This window comes from Eschscholzia californica, unplaced genomic scaffold (assembly GCF_041429995.1).
Source record: "Eschscholzia californica isolate CP2 unplaced genomic scaffold, dmEscCali1.0.p SCAF_4, whole genome shotgun sequence".
In the NCBI taxonomy this organism is placed as follows: Eukaryota; Viridiplantae; Streptophyta; class Magnoliopsida; order Ranunculales; family Papaveraceae; genus Eschscholzia; species Eschscholzia californica.
The window spans coordinates 54,333,706-54,357,525 of record NW_028238461.1 but is presented as its reverse complement, the minus strand read 5'-3'; the positions used below and the strand labels follow the sequence as shown (position 1 = coordinate 54,357,525).

The 23,820-nt window shown below is 35.7% G+C and overlaps 1 protein-coding gene and 1 long non-coding RNA gene across 2 annotated transcripts; both read left to right on the top strand.

Annotated features, from left to right (window-relative positions):
* The first annotated feature begins 975 nt into the window (after nt 1-975).
* LOC147546281 (uncharacterized) lies at nt 976-2,405 on the top strand. The gene is made up of 2 exons (XR_015223384.1): nt 976-1,180; nt 1,679-2,405. It is a non-coding gene; the product is annotated as an uncharacterized LOC147546281 (long non-coding RNA).
* Nucleotides 2,406-5,491: 3,086 nt separating this feature from the next.
* LOC147546280 (DNA-directed RNA polymerase III subunit 1-like) lies at nt 5,492-21,916 on the top strand. Its single transcript, XM_086634599.1, has 27 exons — nt 5,492-5,861; nt 5,943-6,069; nt 6,613-6,768; nt 7,293-7,452; nt 8,360-8,547; nt 8,672-8,778; nt 9,843-9,942; nt 10,919-11,125; nt 11,260-11,408; nt 11,524-11,662; nt 11,768-11,908; nt 12,524-12,712; nt 12,837-13,029; nt 13,944-14,037; nt 14,207-14,441; nt 14,783-14,974; nt 16,297-16,395; nt 18,053-18,256; nt 18,352-18,660; nt 19,191-19,338; nt 19,680-19,831; nt 20,292-20,453; nt 20,532-20,648; nt 20,750-20,817; nt 20,904-21,108; nt 21,245-21,447; nt 21,578-21,916. Exons 1-27 carry the CDS (start codon nt 5,761-5,763, stop codon nt 21,630-21,632), a joined length of 4,200 nt encoding a protein of 1,399 aa, XP_086490725.1. The 5' UTR covers nt 5,492-5,760; the 3' UTR covers nt 21,633-21,916.
* Nucleotides 21,917-23,820: the final 1,904 nt, after the last annotated feature.

Genomic DNA, 23,820 nt, shown 5'->3' with positions numbered 1-23,820 from the left:
GGGTTATTAAAGTATAAATGATAATACGTTTGTCTGGCATTAGGCTCTATGTTGGGGTTTAGGTCCCTTTAGTTATTGGTTTAACGTAGGTGGTTATCGTGCTTATCACATCTTGATGATGTATCAATGCGTTGTAATGACTAACTTAGATCGTCGTCGATTTTTCAGAAAAAAAAAAAAAAACAATAACATTTTGTTTATAACTCGATGGAAGAGTACGTTCCTGTATATAGTAAGACTTAAATACTAAATATCATGGAATTAAATTTCGATTTTGGTAGAAATTTCGGAAAACACGAAAATGAAATATTTAAGTCATTTCGATTGAACTATTTTGAAATTTATTTCAGGCAATGTTAAGAGAAAAGTAATTAAATTTCGATGGAAATCTCGGTAGACATAAAAATGAAATATTTTGAAGTCTAATTCACATTTCATGGGAAAAAGTGTACAAAGGGTCAGCAGTAAGAACCCAATTTCCCTGAAGGTCTGAGAGGTGGTGACAGCTCCATAACAAATCTTAATGGTATGAGGGACGTATGCAAAAGTGATGAACATTTTAGAAGGAACTTTCCAAGGATCAAACCCATGACCCACCAAAGTTGAATTCATATACTACTAGTAAGTAGGTAGGGTCATTGTTCACCTCTCACACCTCAGTGGTTGAACAAGATCCAACAATTTCCAGCCTGCCAGGCATATGACCCTTTTCAATCTTGTAATCTGAATGCTTCTTCTCTCTCCTGAATTTTGTGATGAATTCTACCATCAATTATTAGGGAAGGAGATGATCTGTGTAACATGGGGTATGACCTCCAAAAATGTTTTCAGCGACGGATTTATCATGTATTTGTGATTTTTGCGTGTCAACACCGGTGCACATGCTGCTGGACATTAGCCGAAAGAGTACTAGACAATAGGATATTGATTTTTGCGATATCATGTTTTAAAGCGGTTAGGCTTTTCAATGAAACCGACACAGCAATTTCCTCCTCTTGCGATCTCTCACTTTTCCCTTTCCAGTAACAGGCACTCTGTTCTCATTTGCTCCCCCAAAACGTGCTGCCGATTCTCTTCAAATCGGTTGTATAGTACTAGAGACGCATTTAGAAGATGGCGATGCTGTTCTATTTAATCGGCAACCAAGCTTGCATCAAATGTCAATCATGTGCCATACAGGGTACCATTATGAGCTTATTTATTGAATGTTGCATTTTGTCCTTCCACTTTTTCTCTTTATTTTACGATGTACTTGTTATATATTTCTCTCCTCCTTTTACTTGACTTCTAGGTAAAAGTAATGCCTTGAACCTCCTCCCTTATTATACAGATGATTAGGAGATAGGTATGCTCTTAGTATGATTATTTGATCGACAGATTTGAGCTACTAATCTCTATACCTTAAGCTGAAAATTGTTGAGTTTAGCAACTCTAGGCCTATTCCTCGCTCTAGTGTTTCACTCCTTTAGGGTATATTCTCTAGATATAGATCTTATGTTTATTTGTACTTCTACAACTACCCTCTAGGTGAAGAGGTTTTCGTTCCAGAGATCGAAAAATAATCGATATGGTCTCTCTCTCAACTTCTTCTCCTTGAACAAGAGAAGCTGTTAATCTATGCTAGAAAATAATTTGCATATCTAAGTTTTTCTGAACCTTTGGACTATTTTTGTGACAGGCCCGCTCCTTGTCTAAAGACAAGAGAAATTTTCCGCAGATAGCTATGACCCATTACTCCATGGCCAATATCCAGTGAGAGGATTCTATCAAGCACTTGCTGTCGCGGCAATGTTTGTTCAAGAGCAATCCACCATGAGACCCTTTATAGCCGACGTGGTCACAACCATATACCCCTCAACCACTGTACCACAACTGATCACAGGTCTCGGCCACCCCATCAACTCCACCTCGAACCAGAAGGGACACTGATAGGCGATTCAACAACACTCCTGCAAATGGATCTGAAAGAAACCACACTTCAGAGGTTTCAGTTCTAAATTAATGACAGAGGCTCTACCTTTAGAGCAAGGTGATAAGTACTAATTTTTTAGTATAAGAACAATTGGACTTTCGTGTTCAATTTTCCGAAAGAAGGCGAGATGAATTATGTGTTTCTCTCCAGTATGTAATCAGTGGTTGCGCTGGTTGCCCTGCCCAAATTTTGCGTCAAACCCGGGTTATTGGAAGAAATAGAACTATCTGATCAACCTTTTTTTTTTCAACCTAGTGCTGGGTTATATACTGTTACTTCTTTTTTGCCTCATTTGGTTTTCCTGTCATGTTTTCTTTGTACATGTGAGTTTAGGCCCTGTATCCGCCATAAATTTGTTCATTTCTTTATCTTTAATGGAATACTAGCCATACTGTCCGCTTTGACAAACCATGGCCGAAGCTAGATTGTTTTGCAACATTTTTGTTTATAACTCAATGGAAGAGTACTTTCTTGTGTAAATCTTAATGGTAGGGACGATCATTTAGAAGGAACTCTCCACGCGATCAAACCCACCGCTCTAAGTACTACTACTACTGACCGACCAAAGTTGAATTCCCAGCCAAATAGTTAGTAGGTAGGCCATTCTTCTTCTATCACACCTCAGTGGTCGAACAAGATCCAATTCCCTTCCAGCCAGGCATACGACCCTTTTCAACCTTCTAATTTGAATGCTTCTTTTAATGGTTTGTTTACGAATTCTATCATCCATTAGAGAGGTGGATCGGACCTCACCAGCCACCTTTGAATGATTTATATATTCGGCTGGGCTACACAAAACCAAACACCAGTACTGAATGAACATTTTGGTTGATCGAAGAACTACTTGAAAATGAGAACAAAAACTTGGAATTAATAATTGGTACAGAAAAGGCACAACCTATATTTTATACACAAAGGTCCCGGAATAGTAACTTGGAGTTTGATTAGGTTGCTAGTTCCGGAAGCGATTCTTTTGCTTATGGAAACTCAAGGACAACAAGGAATATTAGTTCTTTGTCCCCCATGTTGTCCTATAAGTGAAAGAAACTTGGGCAGATTAGTCGTTCTTCCTGCTAGGTTTTTGAGCTCATCCTCACATGCGGACCAAATAGTTAACTAGTTCATGAATTTACTTGAAAGAAAGACAGAGTTTAGTAACCAGTATTCCGGGAGATCCTGAGATTCCACACTGCCTGTAACATCTTTAACTCATAATGAATGAGCATCGAGAAAGACTCTTCTTTAAAGACTGACATTGATGTACTAGAAAAATATAGCAATTACTCCATGACTGATACTTTATCTTAGATGTTTGTACTATGGTTCTTTGTTTATGTTTTGAGTGAGTATTCACTCTCCTTCGTTTCCAACCAGAACATAGTTTGATAAACCTCGTCTATCATGCAAAGTGAAAGAAAACAAAGTAATGACGAGAGAAGCCCTCAAGTAAAAGAGAACAAAGTAAAGAAAACCAAGTCGTCTATCTTCTGCTGGTTCTATTCTGCAAACTGCTCGCATGGTTGCTACCTGAAACACTCCCATTCAGACTATAATTTCCACTGTTACCTTCAGCAGCTCCAAATACATCGGAAAATCCACATTGCACATCACTTGTTCCGACACTCAATGATGCATCATCTCTCTCTCCAGTAGTGGTTGCTGTTGTTTGTCCTTAACGTGGTGGTGGTGGTGAGACTTGGACCTGCTGACTTGATCCTCTTGGTTGTCAGATCAGCTTTGTAGTTACGACAGTATCAGCCTCTTGGAACGTATTCGTAGGAGAACGTGTATCACCATTTTGTCACGGTGGTTGGGAGGCAGACGGGTTTAGGCAATCTAGCTGTCGAGATGGCTGCTGATTTGACATTGATATGGTTTTTAGCCTAATAACTCCTGAGTCATTCGGCTGGCTCAGGTTCCATAGAACAAGATCTCTTGCTCAACAGTTTGTGGTAAAGGACTAAGGATTTGCATCCTGAACAAATAAAACTGCAGCATTTGATTGGATCATTTGATGTGTTTAGGCCTCATCTTGCCCAAAAGCCCTACCTAATGATTTTCACTAACATACACTTCACGAATCCCTACTGTCATTCAAATCGGCTTGCTCAATCAGAACATAAAACGTAAAATAAGCCGCTCACAAAATTTGGAAATCTAGACAAGCCGATAGTGTTACTTACATAGTTATATAACGATCACTGTCGAAGTATAGAAGTTCACAAAAAAACAAGCGAACATACAAAAATGGTAAACTTTCTCCGATATATTCAACTCAAGTAAATATAATTACATTGAGTTAATAACGTCGGCTCAAAATGAACATAAAGATCCTTGCTTTTATTGCTATTAATCAGTATAGTAGCACAACTTAGGGTTTCTAGACGTACTTTCGGAACGTACTTTCTAACTACTAAACTACGACATCATAATGGTAATGTCCATTGTAATCCTTCACCAAAGATACATCGGGTCTACAAATTTAGCGAATCGTTTAAGCATAAAAAGAACTTCATTTATCTTATCATAATTTAACAATGGAGATAATCTTCATTGAATTATACATTATGAATGTAAAATTGAGTTTGAAATTACCCCAATCAACTAATGAAGAATTCAATCCATGTTTAGAGTTAAACCTAATCTTCTCTTTCATGTTTCCTCTTCTTCTTCTTTTTAATTCTATGTCTTTCCTCTGAACCATCAAATCCTCCATTTTCAACCTCCACATGTTTTCTCTTCTTCTTTTCTTTGCTCTTTTCCACTTCTTCTCTTTCTCTCTCATTATCACTTTTCAAACTCTTTTTCTTCCTTTTCTTCTTACCTTCCTTACCCTCTGACTCAAAATTAACAGAAACCCTAATACTCTGTTCTTCCCCAACCCCAACAAGAGATTGATCTTGACTAGAAAAAGTAACTAACTTTTCATCATCTATCTGGTTTTCTTTTAGGGTTCCACCGCTTTCAACCAAATCAAGACGAGATTTTTCACCCTTTCTATCTGATCGTTTAGATTTTTTTAATTCTTTGTGGAATTCAACAAGTTCGTTGATGGCCGCTGAAGTTCGTCGTAGATATACTGAAAGAGCAGATGAAGCACCGTTTTCAGTCTCATCTGATATAAATTTGGTCATAACTGAAGCAGCTTTAGATATAGAAACTGGTTTAGATGAAACAACACAACCTGAAATTGTCTTCATCTTAACAAAATTAAAAGGAGAAAAAGATAAAGAGAGTGAATTTTGGGTGCTTAAATTTCTAGGTTTTTTTTTCTGAAAATCGTTTGGGTAGTTTCTGATTGGTGTTCTAGGGTTCTTAATAGTAGTTTTAGTGTACTTCCCTTCCCAAATCAGGAGACTGAATTTTGGAACTAGCAACAATCAAATTCAATGAAATTTTATTTCCCAACCTCCCTATCACATGGACCATAAAGGCCCGTCCATGGGCCATCGAAGCCACACCCACGGCCCACCAACTCTGTCAAGAGACTATTTGAAATCGAAGCGCTAATTCACCCGCGACAAATAAATAGTACCACATCGAAAAACTATAATGCTTAGAGTTTCTTTATAATCAAGTACATATCAGTACATGTCGGGAACGCGGTTATAAGTACGTTAGGGTTCGCAAATCAGAATTCATTAGCGGCAGTTCTAGGGTTTCTTCTCTCTCTGCCTTTTTTCATTCACTTCCTCGTTTTGTTGGAAGAATTCAAAATTATCAAACACAGTTCTTGATTCTCTTTTTTAATTATTATTATTCAGTAGTAGTTCTTGATTGAAACGATTATGTCTTCTTCTTTCGGAGGAAATATGGGTGGATTTAGAGAAAGAGTAAAAATTAAGTACACGAAGGAACCATTCATTGAGATCGTAGAAAACAGCAAAATGTAAATAAAATTCTACTTGTTGTTTGTTTTTAGTTGAATTTTTTGAAGTGATTAAAAAAAAGTGAGTTTTTAATTTGGCAGTGAAAGTGTGAAGTTTTCAATGTTATCTGGAGATGAAATAAGAAAAGCATCAGAGGTTGAAGTATGGAAGAAGGATTATTATATTGGACAAGAGCCAGTTCCAAATGCATTACTTGATCGTCGTATGGTAATATTAGTCTTTAATTAAACTTCTCTCATTCTTCTTATCTTAGGTCATCTACTCAAGTTAGATCTGAGTCGGAGTCGAAACTTAATTGACACGAGTCAGATTTAAGAATGATCGTTTTTGTTTGACTTGTTTGAATGACTGATTTGAGTTGCTTTTGAGTTCATCTCAGGCCGAGGGTTCAGATTCAGACGAGTCAGATTCAAACAACAAAAAAGACTCCACCTTTTGAATATTCTTCTGAATTTAGTGTGTGAAAGTTGAAAATGTAAAATAAATTAAGAATTGCAAAGCTGAGTTCCTAATGATCATCTATATGACATGCTTGAATTGTTGATATACTTCTGGAATTAATTGCGTGTAGTTGAATCAGTTATAAGTTGAAAAAATTCCATGTCCCTCGTGGCGATTTAATAGTAAGAATTTTCGTTTCAATGAAAACTTTGATGAACAAGTACTATCTATTTGTTGTGATCAGGACTTTTATGGTCTTAAAATGTACATATAAATTTGTCACTGACTCATATTTTATTTTGTTTTTAGGGTCCGACCAAGTTTCCAAGAGGTGTGAGATGTGAAACGTGCGATGGGGATTATGATACGTGTCCTGGGCATTTCGGATATTTGAAACTTGTCCTACCGGTTTTCAACGTAGGATACTTCAACATCATTCTGAAAATTCTGAAATGTATATGCAAGGTATCCAAACTAGCCTTTTTCTGAGTTTCTTGTGTTGAAGAATTTTCTGCGTGTTGTTACATTATATATTGTTTCAACTGGTGGTCTGAAAAACAGCTTTATAGCAGAACTAACGACGGTTTTTTGGTGTAATTTTTTAACACGTCATTTGTTTTTCTCATTATGATGATTCTTTTCTCATTTGACACTGTTAAATCCGTTTTTTTTTAAATAATAATAATAATAGAAAAGAGGGATCCCGGTAACAATTTTATTAAATTTTCCCTTTTTTTACCATATTTTGACCATCACAACAGCTTTTCACCATTTGTTTTCGTGTCGATGGAAAAATATGCTGTTACTCAACGTCTCAACCTCTCTTTTGTTATTTAAACAAAGGTTTAAACTTATTAAAGCTTTCTTATCATATTTTAGTTTGGAAAACAACGCATATATTCGTACTTTTATTAGTTAGTGATTGGTTCTGTTATAGATTTTTGATTATTGATGCAATGATAACCATAAAACTATCCATTTCTTAACAGTCTTGTTTTCGGATACTTCTCCCGGAGAAAGATAGTAGACGTATGCTAAAGAGGATGAGAGGTCCCAAAATGGATGCTTTGCAGAAGACTAGCATAGTGAAGGAAATGATTAAACGCTTAAATACGAAATTTCAATGTAGCAGATGTGGATATGTAAATGGTTTGGCTTCTCTCTTCTACTTTCAATCCATTGGAAAATCAAATTTAGATAATTATCTAACATACATGTTGCTGTTGTAGACTTCTGTTTATTTGAATAACCTCATTCACCCACGCTATTTAACTTTATTCACTGACAAATCTAGATTGAAAACTTTTCTATAAAAGCAATACTCTTATGGGGATGATCAGCTAAGGGCAGTTCCCTTAAAGGGTCTCAGTTCACATCGACAGTCAGTAGCTTTTAAACGACAGAGATCATGTTTGTTTTTCTACTAATTCTCCACTGTGCTATACATGCAGTTATATTCCTTCTAGATGAAACCCTTTGGTGCAGTTTGGTCATAATGCCTCTTTAGTTAGAACGTCACTTTTGTTGTTATGCTGTCAAACATAGAAACAATTTTGCTTGTTTTTACTTTTATAACTTTCCGACTGAACTTAGTTTTTTTCTTGGATATGTGAACTAGTTTAGAGTATCTTTAGATAACCCTGGCGCATTAACACATTTCTGTTTGACCTTGTCTATGTACTGTGCCCCCCCTTCGGCTCCGTCAGACAGCCGGATCATTTTATAGCCAAACACTTGCAAGATCCTGGTTTGTTTTTCTTGTGAATGACTTTAGTATTATGGATATCATAATGGAAAAAGGACCAACTCTGGTACTCCCATGTATCTTCATAGTCATGAATGTGTTGTTTGTTTTGTAGCGAAGGAGTTCATCTAATATAGTTAGTTTTCTTTTAGTTTAGGAAACTGAGATACACCGACTGATGGACTCAAATCAAGTCAACCATTCTAATTGCTATAAATGAAATATGAAATGCACGAGAGTCACTAATTCTTCTATTATTTACTCACAGTGATAATTAAGTCACTGATGCATATGCCCGTATTTGCATTGCAGGTAAGGTGTTGAAAAAAGCTGGATCTGGTTTGTGTATTGTTCATGATCGTTCAAAAGTTATTGATGAAACTTTGGAGGATTTAAAGACAGCAATTTCTCATACAAAAGTGTCCAAGACGGAGGTTCAAAGAGTTGAACTTCTTAATCCTGTCAGAGTTCTTTCTATTTTTAGAAAAATTCTGGATGAGGTAAAGGCTTCTAGCTTTCTAGCGATGATTCGTTCTGTACAGAAAAAAGAGATATATCAGGATGAGCAGCCTTCTCTTCCGTTCTACCTTTTGTCTTGTTAATGTTTCTTTCGTTGTGTTGCAGGACTGTGAACTTCTCTTTCTCGGTGATAGGCCAGAGAAACTCATTCTAACAGACATTGCAGTGCCACCGATAGCTGTCCGTCCTTCTGTTCTTACAGGACAAATGAGGTTGGTGTGACATAAATTTAGGCCACTAGTGACATGATCTGTATAACATGGGGTATGACCTCCAAAAATGTTTTCAGTGACCGATTTATCATGTATACGACTTTTGTGATTTTTGCGTGTCAACACCGGTGCACATGCTGGACATGAGCCGAAAGAGAGGCAATAGAATATGGATTTTTGAGATACCTCTTTACTTTTTAAAGCGGTTAAGCTTTTCATGGAAACTGACATAGCAATTGGAAGAAGAAGAAGAGCATCTCTAATGGCTGAGTCAACAACTAAAATAAATCTAAATTCAGTCTATAAAAGCCCACATATTGAGTCGTTGTAGGCCTTGTGGCTCTCCCTAAAGTAACTCTTTTATGGCTCCATCGCCTCATTATTCCACCATAGGAAACCAAATGAGCCAACTGAACTAAGCACATGTCCAATGATAAATCTTTTATGGCTGAGTCAACAACTAAAATAAATCTAAATTCAGTCTATAAAAGCCCACATATTGAGTCGTTGTAGGCCTTGTGGCTCTCCCTAAAGTAACTCTTTTATGGCTCCATCGCCTCATTATTCCACCATAGGAAACCAAATGAGCCAACTGAACTAAGCACATGTCCAATGATAAATCTGTGTTTTTATCATCTCCTCCTCTTGCTATCTCTCGGTTTTCCCTTTCCAGTAGCAGCCACTCTGTTCTCATTCTCTCCTACATCCGTCTCTCTCTTGTGAAGTTCCTTAGTGAATTAATTAAAATCTAAACCCAGTTTCTGAAGGTCCAACTTCCTAAACCAACTCTTTTAAGGTACACCTCCTCTTCAATTCTACCAATACAAACCAATTAGGCCAATCTGACCGAGTCCAGGCACAATCTTAGAACGTAAAAGATGTTCATTATTTTATGGAAACATATGCTTAGTCGTATTCCTGTATTGAGACTTTCAGGTTATTGTATTTGGCGCCTCTTTGCAATATACAGATGGTGTCTATGCTACATAGATCATGCTACATCTATTTCAGTTCTTCACCAGTTCACCTCAAAAATAACATGCTCATGTTTTTTCTTTATGCAGTAACGAAGATGATATCACTGTTAAACTAAAACAAATTATTCAGATGAATAGTAACCTTCGAGAAGACTTACATTCAAAGGCTGAGAGCCCCAAATATTTGGTACGGTTTGCTACTTCAGAGCATTGCAGGGATTAAAATTGCTTCTATTGTTTTGCTTATTATTCCATAACTCTAGCTTACAAGAGTGTACTAGTCATGTGTGTGGGTAGATTTGTGTAGATTTATCAGTCTGGTTTTAGTAGATAGTGAGTTAATTGATCAGGAAGTTCTCATGTTAGTTTCGTTGATTTTCTAGGTTTGTGGACTTACAGAGTATTTAGGATGTTAAGTGTTACTATCATCGCATGGACCATATTGTTTTAACTTTTAATGCTTTATATACACAGCTAATTCTGCATAAAATTTGAATTGTTAGTACTAGTTTAAGAATTTCTAATCTCGGAGGATGGTGTACATGGATCATCTTAAAGGCAGCCTCACAACCAACTGGGAGGCCATCTTCCAATGTTGTGATTCATCCCTTTAAGCTTTTCTCGTACATTTGTAGTTGTTCCCTGTTATAAATTATAATATATTGATCTTTCTCCCGTTCTGGGAAACACGATTCTTAAGTAAATAGTTTCCGTCTGGTATCCCCAGTATTATGTCGAAAATCACATTTAGGGGTAGAATTAATGATGGAACAGTACAAACTGATATTAGTATGAATTAATTGTATTAGTGTGTCTGTACCCGCTAGTCCACTAGTTGCTTAGCCATCAAGCAATTTTTTTTTCAAAAAAAAGCAAATGAAATTTTGAGGGTTGCACATGGTGCATAAGTGGTGGCTTTATTCTGTGAGGAATTGAGTGTACACACTTCAAATTTTTTCTTGCATATCCTGAACCCTTTTTTCCCGAGGTCTTTTAGTCGTGATGTCTGCTTTCACTCATAGCATATTTATTTATTTAATTAGCATAGAGTCAAGTTTCTTAGAATTGATAGCCCAAGTGCTCAAAATTGGATTTTACGGTTTGCATTAAGTTGTTTCAGTTGTATTTGAATGTTGAAGTTCTCAGTTTGAGTTTGTCTTCAGATTGCTTGGGATTCACTTCAAGTGGAGGTTGCACAATATATAAATAGTGAAGTCAGTGGTGTCCCACAACCAGACGTGCCAACGAGGGGATTTGTTCAGCGTCTCAGTGGTAAAGAGGGGCGCCTCCGTGGGAACTTAAGTGGGAAGCGTGTTAATTATACTGGAAGAACTGTTATTTCTCCAGATCCAAATCTTAAAATTACAGAGGTCACCATTGTTTTAAAGCTTCATCTGACCTTGTTATGAAGATCAATTTTTTTCCTTTTCCCTTTTATTGTTTTGTATTTTTTTTTTTCTAGTTTGCTGATTTTGTATCCTATATGGAATTTTGGTTATTGAAGTTAGGAGTACCTATCTTGATGGCTCAGCTTTTAACGTTTCCTGAGAAAGTAACCCATCACAACATAAAAAAACTGCAGAGGTGTATCCGAAATGGCCCTTCTAAATACCCTGGAGCAAACTATGTCCACGAACTTGATGGTAGCCTAAAGTATGTGCTGTTGTCACTATAGTTTAAATAAATTCTTTACTATTATTAATTATTATGTCCTACTTCTCATTTTTCTTGGTTTTCATACGTTGCTGAATGTGGGATCCTTCTGCAGGTGGTTGAAAATTGCGCCAAAACGTGCTGCTGATTCTCTTCAAATCGGTTGTACAGTAGAGAGGCATTTGGAAGATGGCGATGTTGTTCTATTTAATCGGCAACCGAGTTTGCATCGGATGTCAATCATGTGCCACAGGGTACGATTATGAGCTTATTTATTGAATGTTGCATTTTGTCCTTCCACTTTTTCTCTTTATTTTATGATGTATTATATATATATTTCTCCTTTTACTTGCTTGTAGGTAAAAGTAATGCCTTGGAGAACATTGAGATTCAATGAATCTGTTTGTAATCCGTACAATGCCGACTTTGATGGTGACGAGATGAACATACATGTTCCGCAAACAGCTGAAGCTCGTGCCGAGGCTCTCACGCTGATGGGGGTAAATGCTGTGTAACTCTTATATATTTCTTTTGTCCTTCAAAATAAACCTTGTTTGTTTTAGTGAATTTCTTTTTGTAGAAATTAGCCTCTAATTGTAGGAAAGAATAAATTTAATGCGATTACAATACTACATACAGTTGGCGTAATAATATTTAAGATGTAGTTGGCTTGTTGCTCACGTCAGTTCCAGCTAGGGGTTGTTTTGTGTCAGAACATGATATGATTATGATATAAACTGACAAAATAAGAAAACAATCAAACTATACTCAGAATGATAATTGGATATCTTTTTCCTTTTACCAAAAAGAAACTATAAGAAACCTTCTTCTCTTTAAACAGATCAAACATGACTAACTTGTTACTTGATAAGTTCGTTAAAGAGCCTTCAAATCTTTCTGAAACAAACTCGAAATATACCTTGATGTAAGCTCGATGGAGAAATCTCAACATCGCGGTTTTCATGCGTTCTATGTAAGAAACCAGATGAAAGTATAATTTCTCATACAAAAGTGTCGGACTTCATAATTTTATTTACATTATGTTTTCTTTATTACTTTGTCTTGTCTTAAATCGTGCAAATGATTATTCTCTGAAGTTTTGTTTTGCTTCACAGGTGCAGGATAATTTGTGTACACCAAAAAATGGAGAAATTCTGGTTGCGTCCACTCAAGACTTTCTAACGTCGTCTTTTCTCATTACGAGGAAAGACACATTCTATGATCGTGCTTCTTTTTCACTTATGTGTTCTTATATGGGTGACGGAATGGATCATGTTGATTTGCCGACACCAGCCTTAGTTAAGGTAAGACAAGTGTGATTTATAATTTATATGTCCAGAGCACAATAGAGCAGAAAATGACAAATAGGCTTGGACACGATGATATTTTGCTGATTTATGTAATTCTAATTCTATTTGTGCTTCACAGCCAATAGAGCTTTGGACTGGAAAACAATTATTCAGCGTCCTAGTTCGTCCTCATGCCGGAATAAAAGTCTATTTAAATCTTACGGTTAAGGAGAAAAGTTATAGCAATGGAGAAACAATGTGCCCAAAAGATGGTTTTGTCTATTTCCGAAATAGTGAACTTATTTGTGGACAACTTGGCAAAGCTACTCTAGGTAAGTCCTGCTTTTCTTCCTCCCTTCGCTCTTATTTATCTTTCGTATATCTGGTTTCTTATTCTGTTTACTTTAATGGATTTATAACAAAATGATACCTTTATTTTGGTTTGGAAGGGTTAGATATTAGGATCTTCTTATGGGTTTGTGTTAACGAGACACACAGTAATTGAGGCTGGGGTGTTAGTAATGGGGATGAGTTTCAGTCTCTCTTAGACCTTTACTACGATCAGACTTAACAAAAAGTTGAATTGCCTAAGATGCACTAGATTATAGCCAGGATTTGTTATCTTAGAATGGTGATCACAGATGGTTCACGTCTATGCAGAGATTCCTTTTTTTGTTTTCTCTTGCTCTCAGTTTGTGGTCAGTTTAGGCTTACGGTTTTTGGCAAGTATGTTGCATGAGGGTTAAAGAAAGGTATCATGAAGATGCAATTTTTTTTTTATATAAGAAAATCTAAGTAATGTACAGCCTTCCTAGATCTTTATATTGAGTGGAGGGAAGCAAGAAGCAAATATTCCAGGATAAAAGCGTTGAGTTTTATAGACTGAAGATGAGTATTCCAATTATTTTGTTTTACTGGAGGCAGTTGAGCAGAGTGGAGCAAAATATTTGCATATTGAGATCTCACTCTGAATTTGAAGCACTTTTCAAGACAAAGAATTTACTTGGCGATTTTTTTTTTCTGTTTTTGTCTTCCTCAGACACATGAAAATCTATAGTCGTAATGCCACACTATGTTTATGATTTCAGATTATGGTATAAACTTTTATGGATGGGACGAGTTGCGTAAAGTTGACTTAATCATTATTTTATAGTTTACTTATGGTTTTCATCTTTTAAAGTATTTGACTTTTCTTGATTTTGTAGTTTGATCCTGTCTTTTTTCCTTTTTCCCAACTCATCTCCAGGAAATGGCAATAAGGACGGTCTTTTCTCTGTTCTTCTCAGAGATTATAATGCGCATGGTGGAGCTGCCTGTATGAATCGTCTAGCAAAATTGAGGTAAACCTCTTCCATTGATCTCGTGGCTTCGACATTTATTATGGTACTTGAGTATATCTATCTCGTGATCTATATACAAAGTGGTATATACTAAATTGAGGTTTACAAAATCTTGTATAAGAGGAATCCTATTTACAATTTCACATTCTTATACTTTTCTTACATGCAGTGCCCGCTGGATTGGTAATCACGGTTTCTCAATCGGTATAGATGATGTCCAACCAGGAGAGGTTCTTGCTAAATCTAAAATGGATGAGATTAACAAAGGTTATGGTGAGTGTCGTGACTTGATACAGAAATACAACAAAGAGAAACTTAGTCTTCAAGCCGGTAATGATGCTGCTGTGGAATTGGAAGCCGGGATAACTAGCACATTGAATAAAATTAGGGAGGCGACCGCAAATGTAAAATTCCATACCTCTTGCTTAATTACATATAAATCAATATTTTGGTCAATGACTCGCTAGTAATTTATTGTAGTCTATATGTTTCTTCGCTTTCTTTTGGATCTGGGTACACTGAAAAAAAAAAAGTCTCATGCTTAGCAATTTGTATCTCTAGCCATTTATGTCTTCGATATACTATAGCAAATAGTTTTATGTTCTATTTCTTTTGAAACATAATCTAGTTGGTTAGACTTTGCTAAGTGTAACAGTAACGCAATGAAAATATCCTATGTTGCTTCGAATGAATTTCGGTCTTGTTGCAGGATATCTATTTGATGTTTTCCTTAAACTGATTTCAGGTTTGTATGAAAGATCTACATTGGAGGAATAGCCCTCTAATAATGTCACAGTGTGGATCCAAAGGGTCTCCTATCAATATCAGTCAGATGATTGCATGTGTCGGGCAACAATCAGTAGGGGGTTGTCGTGCTCCGGATGGGTTTATAGATCGAACTCTGCCTCACTTCCCTAGGAAATCAAAAGAACCTGATGTAAGTTGAACTTCTTTTTCTTATCCATATATCTCTATATCACTCTATGTCGATCAAATATGTACTAGTTTCTTGTCATATTTGATTTTCTTCCAATTTCAGTTTTGGTGGGAATATCTCTATGTTCTTGTATAACTGAAAGTCGCGGAAGCTATCGAACCTACCAAGAAATTGATCCGATTATGAAGATTAATCGAAAAGCTAAGTCAAAATCAAATATGGGAACAGAATTTAACGAGGTTCGGCTTTAAAGCCTACGTCCTCGGGCGAACAAGAAATCTTTATTGAAGGATAGATGAAGACGACTCACACAACCCGCAAGTTCGTCCCAAGATGGTACCGTATAGTAATAACCTTCTATACTAAATCTTCGACGACCGAGAAATTTAACACCGCTCAAAAACTATGAAAAATTTCTCTCACTCTTGCTCTCTCTCTCTAGCTCTCTAAAGAAGAGTTGTTGTTGAGTAGTTGTGTTGATTGATGTTTAGAATCACTCTAAGACCCCCTATTTATAATTATATAAGCCGACCATTATGCCACACAAATTGAATCCAATTTGGAAACCATCCAATTTGGTTTCCCAAATTGAAACCGCCATCAAGCCTAAACCGCCAATAGCCATCTTTTGGAAACTACCCATTCTAAACCGCCTATAATCTTGAAACCTCCTCTCACAGTTCTACTCCAGATGTGGATGAAATATTGTACAAAAGGAAACCGGTTCATTATAATACAATTCAAAAAGAAGTATTCAATGCACTTAAAACGAAAACAAAATTATACAGGAAAATATTATCACCTGCTAATGATTATCGTTAAGATACTGAGAACGTAGATTCTTCTCCTTTTCTTATTTTACAGGAAAATGAAATTAGTAGGGGCCTTTCAATATACTCTTGCATTATTTAAGTGAAATGAATATATTTAGTTAGCATCCACTGCGGAAAGGAGGAGATGTATTGAATATGAGGAGAGAAAAAATATAGATGAAAATAGTGAAATTTATATTTTGTTGTCGGATACAATTATCCAGTCGAGGTAGAGGACAAGAATGAATTATGAGCATGGTGATAAATTCATTGTGTTTCCATTGCTTGTGGTCCGTGCCATCCCACCTGTTCCAACTGCAACAGTTAACCGAGTCAGTTTTAATTCTTGCATAATATATATATATATATATACTTTTGCAGTAAGATGAATATGTGTAACTTCATTTTAATTCTAATTATCTGAATGACCAAATCTCATCTTCAAATGAGACAAGTTTCAAGTTGAGTAACAATGTTTAGCATTAATGTGATTTCTTATTATACTTCCAGGCTAAAGGTTTTGTTGCTAACTCATTCTACACTGGCTTGACTGCAACCGAGTTTTTCTTCCATACCATGGGGGGACGTGAAGGGCTTGTTGATACTGCGGTAACTGTCTTCATCTTGGTTGATATATATTTAATATTACATTTAAAAATCTAGTATTCGAATTTGTTGCCTATTTCAATGTGTCAAATCTAAACCATAGATATTGTATTTTGGTATGTTCTAACATTTTCCTAGACCTTCTTTAGTTCTAAGTTTTATGACTTATGACCTAGTTACGTAAGAAATCGTTTTGTGTGGTAATGATTATCATAATAATAGTTGTAAGTTGTAACTACATTCCTTTTTTTTCTTGATTAGGTAGGGTTTTCTCGTTTAAGTATAGGTTTCAAGTACATTTAATTGAACTTGTTATTTTCCCGAATTAGGTAGGATTACTTCATAATTATTTCTTCCATTGCAATTAACTAAATGTATTTGTGGTCAACACTTGTTTGCCCAAGTGGTTGAAAGTGTTGACATAAACTCTAAAATCCTGGAGGTCTCTGGTTCGATTTTCAGAGGAGGTGGAACCCATGGTTATTGAATTTGGGTTATTAAAGGTATAAATAATAAGTTTGTCGGGTTTTAGGCCTCTTTAGCATGTTGTTGGGCTTTAAGCCTCTTTCATTCCTTGTTTAACATATCTTGCTCATCATATCTTGATGATGTGTCAATGGCATGTAATGACTAACGTAACTCATAGTCCATATTCAAAAACAAATGTATTTGTGTTATCATATCATGGATTATATAATCATAAAACCTAGACGATGATTTAGTGGACTAAGTGAAAAATAAAAATAAAAATAAAATAAGATGCAGAACTATTACATGTTTATTTTTGCTTACAAATATTTCTAGTATACTGTAACATTGGTTGATGTATCCAAATTATAGGTTCTGAACCCATATAGTTAAAGCTAAGTCATAAATGTAATCAAGCATGAATTTGGGTTAATAGGGTTACTCGGAGATGTTCTTTTGAGAAGACTAACTTATATTAACACAAGCCCGGAGGCAAGTAATGAATATGAGAAAGCTATAAGAAAAAAAGAGGAATGGTAAGAAGAAAACCTCCCAAATGGACATGAAAAGATGGATACAAAATCACAAGTTCTTTGTATCTGAAGGCCCACAACAAAACTCTAAACTTGACGTTGAAAATGTTAACATGGAAATTGAACTTCAAATTATGTAAGAAATGATAATCTCAGTTGTACTTGGGAGACTGTGACCTCACAAAGTTGCAATTTTTATACTTTGTCATATCGGTCGAGAGGGCAATACTGTTGCTGGTTAGCTGGTGCTCTATCTGGTATTTTCTGTGGAGGATTGGAAATATTTTTTCCCTCCATATGCAGTTTCATTTTTTTATATCTCTATGGGTTTTCCACATACATCATCGGAGGATCGCGTCGACCTTGTCTCGAGGGGTTTTCATTTTGTGTGTCCCCCTTTCAATCTTTATGTTCTTTTATTTCATTAGTAGTATTGAGGGAGAAGGTACGCAATGAGCACTTGCTGGGGTTAAACCGAGCTGAAATGTAAATTGTAGTGTTCAGATATATGTCTTTCTTTTTGTCTAAAAAAATAAGCTCTTGTTGCATTAAATTTGTTTCTTACAGGTCTCGCTCTCCTTTATAATTCTCTGTGGCCACCTTGCTCGCTTCACCTTCTTATATAATGCGATTGAAAGGGAATTTTATTTTTATTGCAGGTAAAAACAGCCGAAACTGGTTACATGTCTCGTAGATTAATGAAAGCTTTGGAAGACCTGTCAATTCAGTATGATAACACAGTTCGCAATTCTAGTGGTGCTATTGTTCAATTCTTATATGGGGATGATGGCATGGATCCATCGAAAATGGAAGGAAAGAGTGGCATACCCTTAAATATGGAAAGATTGTTTTTGAAAGTGAAGGTTAGATTTTGCAACGATTTGTTTATTTGTGGTTGCTTACTTTTTCAAATTTTCGAGGAAGATATGCTAATCTCAGAGTGATTTTCCTTTCACAGGCTACCTGTCCATCTAGAGGCCGTAAAGAATCTAAAGATAAATTGTTACCTTCAGAACAATTCTTGTTACCTTCAGAAATCTTCAAATTTGTCGATGCTAGACTCTCTAGACATGATATGACCCTTGAAGGTGGTTGCTCTGATGCCTTTAACACGTCACTCCGAGAGTTTCTTCAGGAGAAAATTGCTAAATTATATAACACGAGGACGAGTTTTCAGCTGGATGGGGATAATGTCGAGAGCAATAGTTCTATCTCTCTACAAAAAGTTGTGGCAAATATATCCGGAATCACTTTGAAACAGCTAGAGGTAAATTAGATACTAAACAGATTTAGTGTCGTTGTTGAAGATTAACTTGTTCATTATTTGCTTTATGGCTTCAAAGTTTCAGTCTAGAGGTGATACTAATCTTGCTTTCAGGTCTCATGGGATTTGTTTCAAAGAAAATCTTATAGGATGTTCTTGACCAACAGCCGTGTAGATATAGAATTGTAGTACTAGAACTTCAAAAATATTATGAGGTGTTTTGTGGGATAAAAAACCAAAATGTGACCTCATTAGTCGAACGACTCACATGCATGACACAAATATACAAAGATATCATTAGATAGCTCAGTAGGGCAGAAAGTATCACCTTCAAATTTTTCTTTATTGTTTAGCACTTTAGCTGATACTGATCCAAGCCAACTATTTTCTTTATTTTCTTCAAAGTATACCGGTACCAGCTTTGCTACATTGACAACTATTTGAATCTAGTACATCACAAGGGCCTGTATAGCTTATACCCATTTGAGCTTGTGGGTTGTACAATTTACTCTAACTTCTTCCTGAAATTGTAGGTATTCTTGGAAACCTGTATTTCCCGTTACCATTTAAAGGCAGTTGATGCTGGAACTGCAATTGGGGCAATTGGAGCTCAAAGTATTGGAGAGCCTGGAACTCAGATGACTTTAAAAACTTTCCATTTTGCTGGAGTTGCTAGCATGAGTATCCTCTGTTTATTTACATTTATCATACTATAAAAATGGTTTTTGTTGAATTTTTGCTCAAATTAGTTCTTTGCACTTGCATTAATCTGTTTTCTGTTTTCTGTTTCTTGAAAAAGTCGGATTTCTTAAGATCATCTGTTATTCACATTTTCACATTAGCATGACAAAACACATAATCTGATCCTTGCCTCGTTAGAAAAAGTGATAACATAAGCAGTAACCTCAGTACCCAGTGAAGTATTATTTAACACTCCTAGTCGCACTTCACTTCCAATATGGTTAGTAGCTATGATTATCATCTGATTGATTTCGAATGTGATCCTATTAACTCCGCATCAGATGTTACACTTGGAGTTCCTCGAATCAAAGAAATAGTTGATGGGTCCAAAAATATCAAGACTCCAATTATTACTGCTGTACTTGACTGCGATGACGATGAAAGATCTGCTCGACTAGTGAAGGCTTCAATTGAGAAAACAGTTTTGGGTGAGGTATGTTGTTGGGTACCGTATTTTGTATACTATCCTTGACATTGTTCTATTTTTCTTCTTCGTTTGGCAGACGTCTTTCGTATTGAGAGAGACTAGATAATTCCTTCAGTAACTGCTTACATTAGTCATTTGGGCTCCACATTTTATACTCATATGATAACTTGGAACTGACATCCTTATGTTGCCTTAGTACATTTAATATATTCATTAAATTTGCATTTGCCCAAAACCAAAAGTAAAATATTCTTGACAGTGTTATAGCATCAGCAATCACGTACCATATTTTGAACGAATGGTTGGGTTTATTTTTGTTTGTTGGTATGGTTTTCTTGCTACCACTTTTTTCAGTTTTCCATGCTTAAAACAAGGATATCAAATAGTAGAAAATTGGAAATCACAAGTATCATTCTCCAAGAGTTTGACGATTCAATGGTAAACTAATCATAACGGTGTTATGCAGGTTGCGAAAAGCATCAACGTTGTTTTAACATCAAGAAAGGCTTGTGTAATTGTTATACTAGACATGGAAAGGATTCAATCTTTACAATTGAGGATTTCTGCTTACACTGTAAAGCAATCTATCTTAGATAATCGTCCAAAGATAAAGTATTTACTGGAAAAGGTGATTATTTCCTACTTAAGTGATTTACATCGTCTAACTCGACCAATAATAACATTGAGTTGAACGGTCATGTTACAGGATATTGTGCCGGTGGATTGTAAAAAGCTTATAATTTCTCCTTCCAAGTGTGATAAATGCGAGCTTCATTTTCTGCTACACTATCTTAGAACACAGCTTCCGCAGGTTGTTGTAAAGGTGAGATACTTCGGTTTCATTTAAGTTTTCTAAAGTTGGGAAAGAAATCAGGAATATCATTTCTAGTTGGCTGATGTTTTAGTGGATTATTTGTCATGCAGGGAATACCATCCGTTAAACGTGTAGTTATTCGCAAGAATGAGAAAAACTACGATTTGCTTGTGGAAGGGTTAGTATTACGTTTAGATGTTATACGGTTCTTTTTTCTTTAATAAAAACTTATCGTTCTTTTTTGGTACTGTAAATTTTTTGTAGTACAAATTTTCGAGCTGTCATGGGAATTCCGGGAGTTAATGGATGTAAAACAAAATACAACCACATAATTGAAGTTAATGAAACCCTTGGAATCGAGGCTGCAAGAAAATGTATCATCGAAGAAATTAATACGACGATGGCTAGTCATGGAATGAGCATAGACGTTCGCCACATGATGCTTTTAGCGGATGTGATGACGTATAGAGTAAGTTGTTTGGTTCATCTTTGGCTTGTATTGCTTTTGTAAATAACAAAACCTAAAACGAAACAACCCTTTTTTTTGTCTGAAAAATTGTATGTTAACTGATCGATCATTCATTATACGATGTTTGTTATTACAGGGTGAAGTGCTTGGGATCACACGGTTTGGTGTTCAAAGGATGAAAGAAAGTGTGCTAATGTTAGCATCATTTGAGAAAATGGCAGAACATCTTTTTAATGGTGCTATAAATGGAAGAGTGGACAAGTGCGAGGGAGTAAGTGAATGCATCATCATGGGGAAACCTATGCCTTGCGGAACTGGAATGTTTAAAATTAGACATAGGTACGTATTATTATCTCAATATCGACGTACAGACATGGGTTGAACCCCATGAGCCCATCTGTTGATGAATACATAATGAGTTTACAAGTTCTAAAGCATGTAAGAAGTAATTCTGCTGTTCTATTTTCAGAGTCGATCATATTCCACAACTCAATTACGGGTCGGATCCAGTTATATCATGCTGATAAAAGGTCATTCGCTGCACAGTTATACGGTAAATATGGTCAACAGTCGACAACAGATATATATATATACAGAGGACCGAATATCTATAGAAAAATGTGACTAACATCTTCTATCATTAGATTGTTTAGATTAGTTAATTTGTTTGTTCTTTTAATTAGTTGTGAATAAAGTCCTACCCAAGCAACAAGACATGAACTGATTGTCATACGAAATAAAACGTTTTATTTCTGAACTGCTCTCATCTTTATATATAAATGTGAAGTTTGGGTTGTTAGCTGGAAAATCTGAACTTCTATTTCTGAGTTTCACTTGCTGGAATTGTTATTTATGGCTGTTGGTTCAAGCTTTTGGTGTATTAGGATCTTGGCAGGTTCATCAAATGGTCATACAATCCATCCCCCATTTAGCAGGCAGTGTGTGCCGGCTACTGGTAAGGTCTTCAGGCGACGATACCACCGACTTGGGTTCAAATCTCGTGTGTATCTGAATAAAAGCTACATAATAATTACATCTATGAGAGGATTGTCTTGTTGGTAGTTACTTTTTCTCTGTCTTGTCGAAGCTCATTAACTTGTGGAAAATATTTTCAACTGTATCTATATCGATATGACAATACAATGTGGTGGGTTTCAACAAAAAAAAACAAATACAATGTGGTGGACTAATTCTAACTTCAGAGATGCAAATCCCATAGTATGAGAAAGGTAAGACTAGGATAATCAATCAACGTCGAAGAGTTGGTTGGTCATGGGTATAAGATCAAATCATATAATCTTTTTGAATTAGTCCAAGCTTTTAATGACACGAATGACAGTTTCCTTGAACAATCTTCATTTACGAGGATTTACATTGACAAAATCCACCAATGATAGTATTTACAAGGATTAATCTCCACAAGAACATTTTAGGTGTTTTATAGTTAGCAACCACATCTTAGCCTTGTGGTTCTCGTTATTCTAATCTCTTCCTGGTATTCTGTCTGTCACTCTAGATTCGGCAGATTTGTAAGATATAGGAGACTTTTAGGTTATGAGGTTTCTACATTGGATATGAAAATCAAAGCAAATACAAACAAAATGTTGGTGGTCGAGGTGGCCGGAAATTTCAAAATGTTAGTGGTCGAGGTGGCCGGAAATTTTAAGTGGTGGTAGTAGCAATTTGTGGGTGAAAATAAAGAGTGAATATTAAGGGTCAAAACATAATCCGAAGATGTTCACTAAGTCAAATCTGGTTGATTAAAGGCTGGAAACTTTTCTTTATTCCCAGAAGCCTATGCAAATTGAAGCAACTCTAAAATATCGATAGAGATAACGTTGAATTCCATATTTTTATAATAGTTTGTCACTTTCTTTAGTATAAATCACATCCAAAACTAGAACCAATGATTAAGTATTGTGGGGCAATGCATATTAATGTTTTGATGTGATGAGAGAAGTTTAGTAGTACAAATAAATAGTGATGCAACAAAGGTTTCTTTTAAGAAACCAAAGATTTGGTATTAGCAACCACATATTTAAGTTAGATTCCATCAAACCACCTGATAATGATAGCCTTAAAAAGAGCATAGGTACAAATTAGGTCAAATTGATGTAGCCCATTATATGCCTTTTTTAAGTGAACATAATCGATCCTTAGTGCACAACACGTATCATTATATGTTGTATTGTTGTGAGTAGCTTAAAATTACTTCAGTTGTGTCTATTTTTCAATCCCGATCGTAATGTATATGGACTAAGTTTGGAGCGTCATAACTGATAGTTAATGTTTTTAATAATGTCTTGTTTATTCACTCTTACAACAAAGGTGGTTCTACTATTTGCAAGATCGAAAATTATTTTATTTAAGAAGGAAAATTAATGTGGAAAATCTAAATATTGACATTTTTTTGACAAAAACTATTTGAACTAGCCAATACGAAGCCTCCTCAAAATAAACATAGAAAATAGTAGAGATATAACTTGATTCGAAATAACATATTTATGTACACTTGTTTATGGAATGTGATGTTTGTTATGTTGCCCCTAATAACTTGGCATTAGAGATTATAACATTAGGCTTAGAAAAGAATAAACAAATAACATTCTCATTCACTTATTTAATATACTTCCCACTCCTTAGCCCCTCTAATAGTGGGACCTCTTTATATGATTTTATAAAATTATAGACATTTCTATATCATCTCCAACT

Excerpts from the sequence above, each read along its gene's own strand:
- LOC147546280 (XM_086634599.1), top strand. The coding sequence starts at position 5,761 with ATGTCTTCTTCTTTCGGAGGAAATATGGGTGGATTTAGAGAAAGAGTA. Across the intron at positions 8,779-9,842 it reads GTTCTTACAGGACAAATGAG|TAACGAAGATGATATCACTG; the intron begins GTTGGTGTGACA and ends TTCTTTATGCAG. Across the intron at positions 14,975-16,296 it reads GGAAATCAAAAGAACCTGAT|GCTAAAGGTTTTGTTGCTAA; the intron begins GTAAGTTGAACT and ends TTATACTTCCAG.